Source organism: Choloepus didactylus, chromosome 1 (genome assembly GCF_015220235.1).
Source record: "Choloepus didactylus isolate mChoDid1 chromosome 1, mChoDid1.pri, whole genome shotgun sequence".
In the NCBI taxonomy this organism is placed as follows: Eukaryota; Metazoa; Chordata; class Mammalia; order Pilosa; family Megalonychidae; genus Choloepus; species Choloepus didactylus.
The window spans coordinates 2,643,411-2,655,437 of NC_051307.1; the positions used below are offsets into that span (position 1 = coordinate 2,643,411).

Consider the following 12,027-nt stretch of genomic DNA (forward strand, 5'->3'; position numbering starts at 1 on the left):
GAGGGGGCCCCAGGGTGGCCTGCTTCCCCTCTTCCCTTCCTTCTCTCCTGCCTGCCACTCATTCATTCGTTTCTGAACAGTTACTGGGGCTTTACTTCACTTAAGACCTGCGGGTTCCCCTGCCTGTTTCCCACCAGGAAGGAGAGGGGTCAGGGGGCGCGCTGCCGGCCTGGGGCCTTGGACCCACACCTCGTTCCCAGGCTGGGACCGGGCGTGGCGGGAGCAACCGGGGCGGTGCGCACTTGGGGGACCCCCTTCTCGGGGTCCCTCCCCCTCCTTCCGGGTCCCCGCCCCCCACGGGTCCCCGCCCCTCCTCCTGGGGTCCCTCCCTCCCCGGGGTCCTTCCTCTCCGCCCCTCCCGGGTCCTCGCCCCCCGGCCCGGCCCCCCGGGTCCCGCCCCCTCCACTCCCCGCCGCCCTGGTCCCGCCTGGCAGGGACGGGCTCATTGCGGCGGTGGGCCGGGCTTCCGCTCGGCGGCGCGGGGCGGGGCACCGGGGCGGGGCGCAGGACGTCGCCCGGTCCACGGCGCGCTCAGACTCCGAGGCCTCAGACCTGGGAGGCCGCGGCCGAGGTCTCCCGCGGTCGGAGGTCTCCCGCGGCCGAGGTCTCCCGCACGTGGGGGTCTCAGCGGCCACAAGGTCTCCGCGCCACGCCACGGCGCGCACCCCCACCATGAGGTGAGACAGGTGAGGGCGCGGGGCCCCGAGGGCAGGGGCAAGGAGAGGGGCCGCCGCCGCCGGGAGCGGGGCCGTCCGGGCCCGGAAGGGCTGCCTGGCTGAGAGCGCCCCCGATGGCCGCGGCCGGGCCCCGCGTGTCCCCTGCGAGCGGGGCTCACCTGGCGGCGGGGAGCGCCGGGGCGGCCGACAGGATTGGGCCGGGGCGAGCGGGGCGGCCACCTGTCCCCGGCATCCCCCCAGGGGGAGGCGCAGGGCGGGGGGCCCGACACCCCGCGGGACGGGCGGACCGACAGACCGACAGCCGCGCGTGGGTGCGGAGGCGGGGACTCTGCGAAGGGAAGGAGCCGCCGCCGCCAGGACCGGAGACGCACGGAGCGGCCGCTGCCTGGCCGCACCCCCCACCGGCCTGGAGCAACCCCAGCCGGGCTCCCAGCCGCAGGAAGCCCCTCCCCGGCCCTGGGGAATTCCTGGAAGGTGGGAGAGCCAAGAAGGTGGCCCTGGGGAGCCAGGGTCCCTGTTAGAGACTCGGAAGGCCAGCTGGTGCCGGCCGTTTGGTGATGGCCGTTTGGTGACAGTTGCCGCCCCCACCTGGGATTCCCCTCTTGCCCTCAGTGGCTCCAAGCTGGGGAAGAGGGAGCCTGTCAGGGCCAGCCCCCCACACCCCAGCACCCCTCCTGCCAGCTTGGGGAAGGGGTGACAGCTTTGTTCCTTGACTTTCTGCTAGAAAGCCCCCTCCAACTTTGTCCTCTTTGTGAACTGCCCTAGGTGTGCCCCCCACATGTGGGGCTCCCCAGACAGAAATGACTTTGGTTAAGATCATTCCCTCAAGAGAGAGGAAAATAAAAATTCCCGGAATGTCACAGCTGCCAGCCATCTCTCCTTGGGGCAGGTGGCCCATCTGCTGTCTCCTGTAGTGGGCTTGGACGGGGTGGTAGGGTGGGGGCGGGGCGCGGCTGGGGGTGGGGCGCGGCTGGGGGTGGGGCGCAGGCCTGGAGGGGTGGGGGTGCTGTCCGGGCTCAGGGAGGGGGCAGGCCTGTCTCCCCGGCACCCTCAGCGCAGACAGTGGCCTTTACTGCCTGTGGATGTGGGTGCCCTGGAGAGAAGGGGAAGCCGAGGGTCTTGGCAGCTGGTATTTAAACGGCGGCCCTGGCTCCGGGGCGGGACTGGAGGCGGGGAGCGGGCAGAGGGGACGCGCCTCCTGCAAGCAGCCCTGGCGGCCACGGGGAAGGAGCGCGCACCACCCGCAGGTTCCGGCCATGGGGGCGGGGGGCGGGGGTGGGTCCCTGGTGGCCCCGTGGGCTGGCCAGGGCAGGCCGGTGTGCAGCCATGCGTTCACTCCACGCTGTTCACGCCACGAGCCACACTGGGTGACAGCCCTTGGGGCAGATTGGGGCTCCCTGCGGACATTGGAGGCGCTGGGGAAGCAGAGATGAGAGGTGCCGCTGGCCCGTCCTCTGGGGGGTACCATGGCATGGGGAGGCAGCCATGGAAACACGGTTTGGGGGACTGGGGTGAAGCGCTGTGACCGTGGAGGCCCAGGCCCGTCACCACTGGGTCATCCTGGAGGCCTGCCTGCAGGAGGGGGCTAGGTCCGAGGCGGGAAGGGGGCAGAGGCTCCCAGGCTGGAGGCGCCTGGAGCCAGCGACGTCATCCGAGGGGTTTGAGCTGGGCCCTGGGCAGTGGGGATCTGAAACCGGAGGAACCCAGAGGGTTTGGTTTCGGAATGACCCTGCTCCAGTCACTGGGTTGCCCTGTAATTGGGATTCACCTGCTCCTGCTGTCGGTCTTTTTAAATGTCCTCTGTCTCCCCGATTTTAAATGAGGCTGCTGCTGTAACATCCCGAAAGCTTTCTTGTTTTGACACTTTCCTCCACCACTGGGGGTCGAGGGCCGTGGCCTTGGCTGGTGGCTTTTGCCTTGTGGTCACCTCACTCCCTTGTCACCTGATTAGGAGGTGCCAGGGTGGGCCAGTGGGCGGGTGGACGGCTGCAGGGCGATTGTGTTCACACCGGGGCTGGCAGGGCCCCCCAGCCCCTCAGGGCTTCCTGTGCCGGGGAGGGTGGGGGTGGTCCTGGCTCGCCTCCAGAGGGCCCCCAGACCGCCTGGAGAAGCAGGGTGGGCGCACCAGCCCTCGGAGCCTGCCCCCGCTGCCGCTCACCTGCCCTCCTGCTTGTCTTTTTCCAGCCTTGGGCTGCTCGTGCTGCTGCTGGCCGGCCTGCTCGCCGGTAAGTTCACATGGTGCTCCGACTGGTCGTGAGTCCCTGGCTCTGAGAGGAGTGTCTAAAACTTCCCCTTTTGGATGCAGGGCTTGGGGAGTTTCCTTCCTGCTTCTTGGGGGGCCCTTTTGAGAAAACTGGGTCGTCCCCCAGCCTAGGTTAATGTGCGGGATTGAAGTCCCCAGAAGGGCAAGCCTTCCGAAATGCAGTAATTCTGGTTCCTTCTGTCGGTTTCGGCCCCTCTGCCCCCACCTGCCTCCCAGCCCTCAAAGCCACCGGCTTCTGTAAGAAGCAGGCAGGGCGCGGGCCCCGGGGCTGGGCCTTGCCTCCCATCCCAGGGGCCAGGGGCAGGGGCAGGCTGCTTTTCCCGTCGGCATTTAAGGGGCTATTGCAAAGAGTGAGCTGCTCCCCGTGTATGTGACAAGGACCCTTATGATGTGGTGTGAGTAGCATCATAATGCCGTCCTTGAGAAATTTACATTTTCCTTTAAATGTCCGAATTTTTGCAAAGTTTTTACTTTGAATTAATTAGGGACTCCCAAGAAGTTATAAAAACGGTGCAGAGGGGTCCCTGTGCCCATCACCCAGCTGCCCCGAAGGGCGGCCTCTCACATCTACTGTCAGCGGCACTGGACGGTGGTGCACTCGTTCGCAGTAGATGCCGGAGTTTTTAAAGTGTCCTCAGGCTCCGAGGTGTAGCTTCTTAGATCTCTTTCTGCTGAAACGTGTCCGACTTGGCGTCTGAGGCTTGCCTCTGGGAAGCTGATAGAGGAACCACACGGGCTACACGTAGAAAACAAATCATTGCGTACTTTTTTAATATCTGCAGAAATCCTTCAAGAAACAGAAGTCCGAGGAATAGTGGGCAGCCACGTGGAGCTCCCCTGCGTTTACCCTGAAGGAAACAGTTTTGATTTGAACGACCTTTATGTTTATTGGCAAATTGGCAAGACCGTGGTGACCTACTCTATCTCCGGAGAGAGCTCCCAGGCCCTGGAGGCTGAGTCCTACAGGGGCCGCACGCAGCTGTCCCTGGACAGCATGAAGCAGGGGAACTTCTCGCTGCGCCTGTACAACGTCACCCCCCACGACGAGCAGAAGTTCAGCTGCCTTGTGTTTAGAAAGTCCTTGGAGTTGAGGAAGGTTCTGGATGTCACCGTCATGCTGCACGTGGCAGGTAAGACACCGAAGCAGAGAGAGCCGATGCCACCAGCCTGGCACCTGGAGAAGTTGTGACTACATCCCCCTTCCCGGCTCATTCGCCTGCTTGCTTCCCCTCTCCCGGGATCTGCTCAACCACACGGGCAGCTGAATTGTTTGAAACAAATCGCTCAACTTGTGGGAAGCTTTTCCATAACCCGAGGCTGCCTGGTTTCACAGAACTCCCAGTCTTGCCATTTTCCCCTTGAACGCTCCAACTCAAACCGGATGCTTTTTGATGAAATCAGGAGGGTGTGCTGGAAAACCCTAAACCAGGGTGGAATTCAGGGAGAAAGAATCAGCCGGCGAGCTCCTTGGGGAGATGGCCATGTCCGTTTCGGATGAACGGCCACCTCTCCATCTCGCCATAAGCACTAAATGCAAATGGGAAAGTGGGGGCAGGCCTCCTGGGAGCAGAGCTCGGTAGCTCCCCTTGCTGGGGCAAGAGTTGGGGGTGACTCTGGGCGGATCAGTGGCAGCGCCCACTGCCAAGCCCACGGCCCCAGTGCCCCTCTGTTCCTTGGCCTTCCACACCTGCCGTCTTTCACTGCTGCTGCCTCAGTTTACCAGGGCTATTCCAGCAAACTGGGGGGCTGAAAACGGCAGGAATTCCCCATTTCTCCATCTGGAGGCCGGAAGTCCAAGATGAGGGTGTCAGCGGGGTCACACTGTCTCTGAAGCCCCTTGGGGAAGACTCTGGCCTGGCCCCTCCCAACTGCTGGTGGTCCGGTGGCCCTGGTGTTCCTTGGCTTGTAGCTGCGTCTCCCTCTGTGCGTCTGCCCCCAGCCGTCCTCTTTCTCTGCCTCTGCACCTCTGCCCTTGGGTTCAGGACATCACTTTAACTAATTCTACAGTGGCGGAGGGGTGAAGATGTGAATGTGTCTTTTCGGGGACACGTGTCAACTCCTAACAGCATGTGTCCCTTTTCCCACAGCAAACTACAGCATGCCAGTCGTCAGCGCCTCCAGCAGCCCCTCCCCGGACGAGCTCACCTTCATGTGCACAGCCACCGATGGCTACCCGAGGCCCAACGTGCACTGGATCAACGAGACGGACGGCAGCCTGCTGGACGCGGCTCTGCAGAACAGCAGCGTTGTCCGGAACGCGCGTGGCCTGTATGATGTGCTCAGCGTCCTGAGGCTCCGGCGGGTCCCCCGCGTCAACGTCCGGTGCTGCATCGAGAACGTGCTTCTGAGCCAAAACCTGACTGTCAGCAGTGAGACAGGTGAGGTCCCCAGAGGCTGCCCACCTGCAGCGGTGGGGCCGCGGTGACTTAGGAGCTGCTCGGACAAGGTCTTTCAGCGGCCTGGCAGCAGCTCCAGGAAGGCAGCTGGGAAAGAGGGGAGGGCTAGGCACAAGGCAGGGCAGGATTGCCGGGCGCCTCACCCTTGCAAATGTGCCCCCTGGGAAGGCCGGAGCCCCCGGAGAGGGACTCCTCTGGGCCTGGTGGCTGGACCGGGTCCTCCCCACAGAAGAGCTGTGGCAGGTGCCTCCTTCATGGAGACCACATGCTCCCCTGTCTGCGTGTCCCTGTCATGAGCATCAGGATGAGACATGGGGTGTGGGGGCCCGAGAGACTCAAGGACGGAGTGCGGGAGCCCTGATACTGCAGGAAAGGGGTGCTGCCAGCAGGACCAGAACACAGTTCTTAGGGCCCAGTGCAAAGTGAAAATGCAGGCCCCTCGTTCAAAGTGTGTTATGAAGTTCAAGACGGCCGCAGCAGAGCGTTAAGCTGGGCGTGGGCCCCTCTAAGTGTGGGGTCACCCACCTGTGAGGCTGACCCTGGCCGCCAGGAACCCCTGCAGGGGGAGGAGCTGGGCAGCCTGGCAAAGCCCCAGGCCCCTCCCCAGACCCATCTGATCAGAACCTGTGAGTGGGCACCTGCCATCACGACAGTTTTTGAAAGCTTCCAGATGATTCTAAGGTGTATTCATTGTTTCTATGGGCGTATGTGGTGAGACATGGGGTGTTAGCAACAAGCCCCCGGGGACAGTGCTGCCTGTTCAAGACATGAAGACAGAAAGGATCCAAAGGCTCTGCAGCATTGGCAGAACATAAAATGGAGCAGCCGCTGTGGGAAACAGTCTGGCAGGTCCAAAAAGTCAAACACAGAGTCACCACCTGACCTGGCAATCCCACTTTGGGGTCTGCACCCCAAGGAATTGAAAGCAGGGACTCGGACAGACACTTGTGCACCAGTGTTCACAGCAGCTTTGTGCACAACAGCCTGAGTGTCCGCCAGTGGGCGAGTGATGAGTAAATAGCACTACTTCCATACGATGGGGTATTGTTCAGCCGTAAATAGGAAAGAAGTTCTGATGCACGCGACAACATGGATGAACCTTGAGGACGTCAAGCTAAGTGGTGAAGGAAGCCAGACACAAAAGGCCACGTGTGATTCCGTTTATTGGAAATGCCCAGGATGGGGAATCCACAGACACAGCAGATGGGGGGCTGCCAGGGGCTGGGGGGTGGAGGGAGTGGCTGCTGATGGGGACGGGGTTTCCTCTTGGAAAGGATGGGACCGTTTCGGAACCAGACGGGGTGGAGGTTACACGACAGTGTGAGTGCACTCAATGCTACTGACTCGCTCGCTTTGTGATGGTTAATTTTATCTCACGTGAATGTCACCTCAATTGAAAAGAAGAGACAGGGTGAAGCCGAGCTCCCTGCCCGGCGCCTTTCCAGAGGGTCGGGGGCACTTCCCCACGGAGACAGCCTTTCGCTCAGCCTTAGATTGGCGAAATAACGGAGTGATGTTGCAGGGGCTCATTGGACTAAACCCTTCCCCGTCGCGCTCCCTTCTCAAGGATAAGGAGACCGTTTCCCTCCTCCAGCTAAGTCTTGGGTTATTTTCCTGTTTCTCATAGAACTTTTCAATGGAACCAAAGACAGGATCACGGAGAACCCAGACCGTCCCCACCAGGACAGACACACGGCTGTTTTCAGCATCACCGCGGTCCTGGCCGTGGCAGCCGTGTTCACAGCCTGGTTTTGCCACAGCCGCTGTCCCCGTGGGTGCCACACAGGTATCGAGCCGGGCTCACGTTGCAGGCGTTTTGTGTGTACTTCATCGGTGTGAGCGTTTGCCTTTTTTAACTTTCCAAACTCTGCAAGGTGTTGACTTCATTTGAAATTTAGTTTTAATGGTGTTAACATTCGCAAGTGTGAGTGGCTTAAACACTCGGAGAAGCTGGATCCAAAGCCCAAACATCTCTTCGGCTCCACATTCCCGAGAACTCCGAGCCTGAGGCCGGAGTGCAGCCTGTGGGTTCTGGGTGGGAGCTGCGGGCACTTCCCGCCCGCCCTGGTCCCGTGGACGCAGCCACCCTTGGGTTCCAGACTCAAGTTTGCCACCCAGTGCTCCTGATCCGGGCCATCTGGAAGGGGTCCAGGGTCCAGGGCAAGGGGTCCTCCACACTCACGCTGCAAAAGCATCTGCCCGGCAGAAGGCGCAGGCAGGGCCCCAGGGCCTCGGGACCACTGGGATCTCCAGGGCACTCCCTTCCCTGCCCGCGCTGCCCACCCTTAACGTGTGCTTCGTCCCCACAGGTGCCCCGGGAGCCAGGCCGGTGCTAGAACTGACCGGTGAGTGTGCGGGGCCGTGGTGGGTTCATGGGGGGCCTGAGGGTCTGTGGGCCCCAGGGCAGCCCCTGCCATTTGCTTTTTTATGCCTTTGCCTTTGGCTTGGGCAATAGTTTGATTACCCGAAAGGAGACTAGTCTGATGAACCCCCAGACACCGTTCACCCATCTCCATCGCTGGTTCATTCAGTTGGCCCCGTGTGCTCGGCACCCCCTTCCACCCCAGTGGGGTCCCCAAAATAAGTCCCAGTTGCTGTATTGTTCTTACCTGTGCTAGGACGGGTGTCTTGGGGCTAGAAGGTGGCCTGGTATGTCCTGGCAGAGGCGGGCACCTCCCGGGACAAAAGCCACGTGGGGTCAGTTAGGGGAAAACGTTCACGCGCTCAGAGTCGCCATCACCCGCCTGGTAGGCTCCCCGGGCTGCGAGGGGTGGTGGGCTCTGCAGTCAGCCGGCCTGGGCACGACACCTCAGGCCGATCCCCAGACCCCCTGAGCCCCGTTTCCCCTATGGAAAGGGGTCCTCCTGGGAGCCCCCCTGCGCCTGGGCGGAGCACTGATGATGCAGTGGGCCGTGTGCTGTTGGCCCTGGTGGACACTGCTGTCTCCCAAAGGCTGGGCCAGCCTGTTTCAGAGGGCTCTGGGGACACAGCTTGCTGTAAAGCAGGGCCGCCTGTCCCTAATCGAAGTGTCCCCAGGACACTGTGTCCACACCCTCCTGCCTCCCTGTCCCCAAATGAAGGTGAGCAGGCCCCAGGACTCGCACCATCTCCCTTCTCTTTTTCTCCAGAGCACGCTGGACCGGATGTGCTGCTGGGACCCAGCAGGGCTCCTGAGAGCTGCCACCAGGAAGGCCACCAGACAGCGCTGACCAATCGGACCTCGGCCACCCGAGCAGCGTCTGTCCTGTGAAAGTGAGCAGAGACTCGGGCAGGCTGGGGCCAAGGGGCAGACAGCTGCCTACCCCCCAGTGAGACCGAGGAGCGTCCCAGCCTGGAGGGGACACAGCTCCCCTGCAGGACCATGGCCATGCCCAGCGAGCACGTGACGGGGCTCAACACTGACCTCGTGTGAGGCCCTTTTGGAAGAGGCAGCAGCTCAGCACCAGGGCCCCTGAGGGCTGGGTGCCCCTCCTGTGCTGCCGGACGTGGGGTGATGGAGAGCCCTTGACTGGCTCCCCCATGAGCCGTGAGCTCAGGGCCCTGCGTGGCTCAGTGCGAGGCCTCCTCAGGCCTGGGGCGCAAGCCTGCTGGTGGATGTGGGGTTTCTGAAGCTCAAGAAGGATATTTGGGGTTTTTACCCAGAGGGTGAGGCTGCCCCCAGGCTCTTTCCAGGACAACCCCTGTGGAGGTGAAGCTGTGCTGGGGGCAGCACATGGGGTGTCCACGGGGGCACAGGCCGCAGGACCCCACCACCGCGACACACCTCGAGAGCACACACCCACCTTCTGTGAGCTCACACCCACCTTCCACGGCAAAGGGGCGAGGCCCGTGGTCTGAGTGTGCACGTGTGTCTGTCTGTCCTTGTCCACAAATGCAGGAAATGTCTGACAAATGAAGAATCCCTCAAAGACGCCTCTGAAGTTCATTTCCCTCCGGGACATTACTGAGAAGAAAACCTGGCCCCATTTGTTTTGATCAAAAGCCGAGTTTTCTCCTAAAAAGGCCCAAGTGGAATTTTACAAGAAGAAAGCCCGCTGCCGGGGGAGGGGTGCAGATTTCAGGCCACTGGCAGCCAGGGTCCTGGGGTCTGAAGGACACGTGTGCCCGAGGAAGAGCTCGGGCGGGTCTGAAACACGCCTGTCCCGTGTTGCCACGGACGGCCACCGTATTTTCTGTCCGTGGCATAGAAGGACTTTGGCACAGGCTTTTTAAAGCGGACATGTGTTTTTCCTGCCAGCATGGAGTCCAGAACGGGCGGCAATTCTTGCCGGCGGGTGGAGGTCACCCGACAATCTCTGCCTCAGTCTCCCTCTGCCTGCTTCCCGCCCCTGGGAAGGACTTTGGGGTGCTTGTGAAGCCCCCACAGGGGTCGTGGCCTGTAGCCCTGCTGCTCCCCTGGGGTGGTCTCCACGGCATTGCCCAGCATGAAACCAGCAGTTTGACGTTTTTTGGGTCCTGGAAAGGGACCGCTAAGCCAGCTGTGCACACCCCCAGGAAAATGGCGTCTGACACGCAGCCGGCCCCTGGGGACATGGTGTCCACCCAGAGCTGCTGGCTGCGCCTCTGCCTCGCCAGGGCCGGGGGTCCTCTGTCAGCCCCTGTTGTTCAGCACTGACTGTGGTGGGGGGCTTGCCCTCCCCCCCCCAAGACGAGGAGCAAGCAGGGCCCAGGGTCAGAGGTTAAGCTGAGAGTTCTGGTGCTCGCTGCACAAAATCGCTTGTTTTGGTACTGAAAGTTCTCCCCCGGGCTTTTAACCGAGCATGAGTGATCCGCACAGACTTTAACCTGAAAGCATTAGAAGATGTGTGTCGTTCCTAAAAGACCAATAAAAAGAAAAAAGTAATAGATGGGTCAGGCGTGTGTGTCCGTTTTTTCCGCAATTGTGAAGCTGATTCCAGAACAACCTCCTTGGAAAGCCACACCTCCCCAGGAGCCCCCAAGCCCTGGGGTTGGGGGCCTAGCACCCCACTTCTGCCCTGAGGCCCGGCCCCTTCCCTGCCTCACCACCCCCGGAGCTCAGGGTCCAGGGCACCCTCTGTCCCCTGCAGCCCAGCCCCCGAGCCAGCGTCTCCCTGCAGGGCCAGTGAGACCCTTGGCCTGCGTCTCCTGGCCACAATTGCTCTGGAAGGTGTTGGGGCTGCTCCTTGTAATTCCTGCCCCTTTCAGCCTGAAACTGCGGCTGTTTGGTCTTTCTGCCATCGTGTAGACAGGCTGAACACCAAAGTTGTGACATTAGTCTCTGCAGAAACCAGATCTAAGAGACCCAAGGGTAAAGCGTGCACGCCTGATGCTTTGCGGAGCGGTGAGTCTGCAGCGCAGGCAGGGGCCCCTGTCGGTCACCACCTCCGCTGCCCTCCCCTGTGACCCCCCCAGGAACAGGTCTGTCCCCAGGGAGCATCAAGGATGACCACAGGCATTTCTGGCCGTCACCCTTGGGGGCTGCTAACATCCCGCCATGGCCAGTTCAGCCCCTGCTGTGGAGAACAACGGGCCCGGATGTCAGCAGTGCAGAGGCTGCAGCCCCTACCCTCTGCAGGCCCCCCAGGTGAGGCTGGGCAGGTGTGAGCCTCTCCCTGTCCCCCGCAGGGAGCTTGGGAAACGCCGCCTGCCCCAGGCCCACTCGGCACCCAGGTGAGCTCACCGCAGCTCCCAGCCCACAGCCACCTGGGCCCAGGGGACGTACCAAGTGGGGGCTTGGCAGCCTGCTCGCCCCAGGGTGACCCCAGGTCTCCTGCTCAGGGCATTGGGCATTGCAGGGCAGTGGTGCCCCTCCCACCTTGTGCAGTTAAGGGTCTCTGGTCTGGGTGGGGGTGGGGGTGTCATGGGCCCTGTGCCGTCCCCACCCTATGCACGCAGTAGGTGGGCAGTGAACCCTCATCAGGTGCAGCTGCAGTCACCTGCGAGCAGTCAGCTCGCCGCACCACCCCAAGCAAGCCGCGGCCCTCCGTGCCTCGGTTTCCCTTCCTGTAAAATGAGATGAACTGGACACTCCTAGGACTGGAGCCCCCACGCTGAGGAGGGCTGTATGGCTTTAGACAGCCGTCCAGGCCTGGGGCCCTGCAGCCTCAGGGGACCACATGGCAGTTTGGGGCAGATCCCAGCGGGGTCTCTGGCGGCGTCTGTGCCCCCTGGTTCCCGATCCTCCTGCGAGGGGCCGGCCCTGCCGCTCCGGCAGCACGTGCTTTGCCAGGCTCCTCCGGCCGGCTTTCCTCAAGGAAGCAAGGAGGCAGCTGTTCTCCTTTGACCTGGGGAAAATGTTCTTGCCACACCCCCTCGCCCTCCCCCAGGACAAAGGTCGTGGAGAGCTGGGGGGGGGTCATCCTGCTCGCCCTGGCCCTTGTCCGCCCCCCGCCCCACCCCGCGGTGAGCAGTACCGAGCGCCCCTGTCCTGAAGGGTCGGGATTGGGGCTCCCCTGCTCCCCGGGCTCCTGCGCGTCCTCCAGGGCTGTGACACCCCCACTCCCTCTCCAGAGGCCGGGAGACGCCACCTCGACAGAGGCCAGCAGAGTTCATGTCTCCCCTGGGAGACGCCGATCTTGCCCAAAGGGGCAGAGCGATGCTCCGGGGGCTGCGAGGAGAGGAGGGGTCGGGCGGCTCAAGGGCTGGGGGTGGGGGGCTTTGCCCTCGAGTCCAGGGGACTCGACTTCAACATCCAGGGCCCGGGGCTCCTGTCCACGGCGGCTTGTCCTAG

The 12,027-nt window shown here is 62.4% G+C and overlaps 1 protein-coding gene across 1 annotated transcript; it reads left to right on the top strand.

Annotated features, from left to right (window-relative positions):
* The first annotated feature begins 790 nt into the window (after nt 1–790).
* ICOSLG (inducible T cell costimulator ligand) lies at nt 791–10,181 on the top strand. The gene is made up of 8 exons (XM_037845509.1): nt 791–1,168; nt 2,217–2,387; nt 2,629–2,902; nt 3,723–4,070; nt 5,028–5,318; nt 6,964–7,122; nt 7,646–7,681; nt 8,465–10,181. The coding sequence occupies exons 1-8, from the start codon at nt 791–793 to the stop codon at nt 8,584–8,586; spliced, it is 1,779 nt and encodes a 592-aa protein (XP_037701437.1). The 3' UTR covers nt 8,587–10,181.
* Nucleotides 10,182–12,027: the final 1,846 nt, after the last annotated feature.

Bases quoted from the DNA above. Each gene is read 5' to 3' on its own strand.
- ICOSLG (XM_037845509.1), top strand. From the start codon at position 791: ATGGCCGCGGCCGGGCCCCGCGTGTCCCCTGCGAGCGGGGCTCACCTG. The intron at 1,169-2,216 runs GTGGCCCTGGGG...GTGGAGGCCCAG, and splicing joins AAGGTGGGAGAGCCAAGAAG to GCCCGTCACCACTGGGTCAT. The intron at 2,903-3,722 runs GTAAGTTCACAT...TAATATCTGCAG, and splicing joins GCTGGCCGGCCTGCTCGCCG to AAATCCTTCAAGAAACAGAA.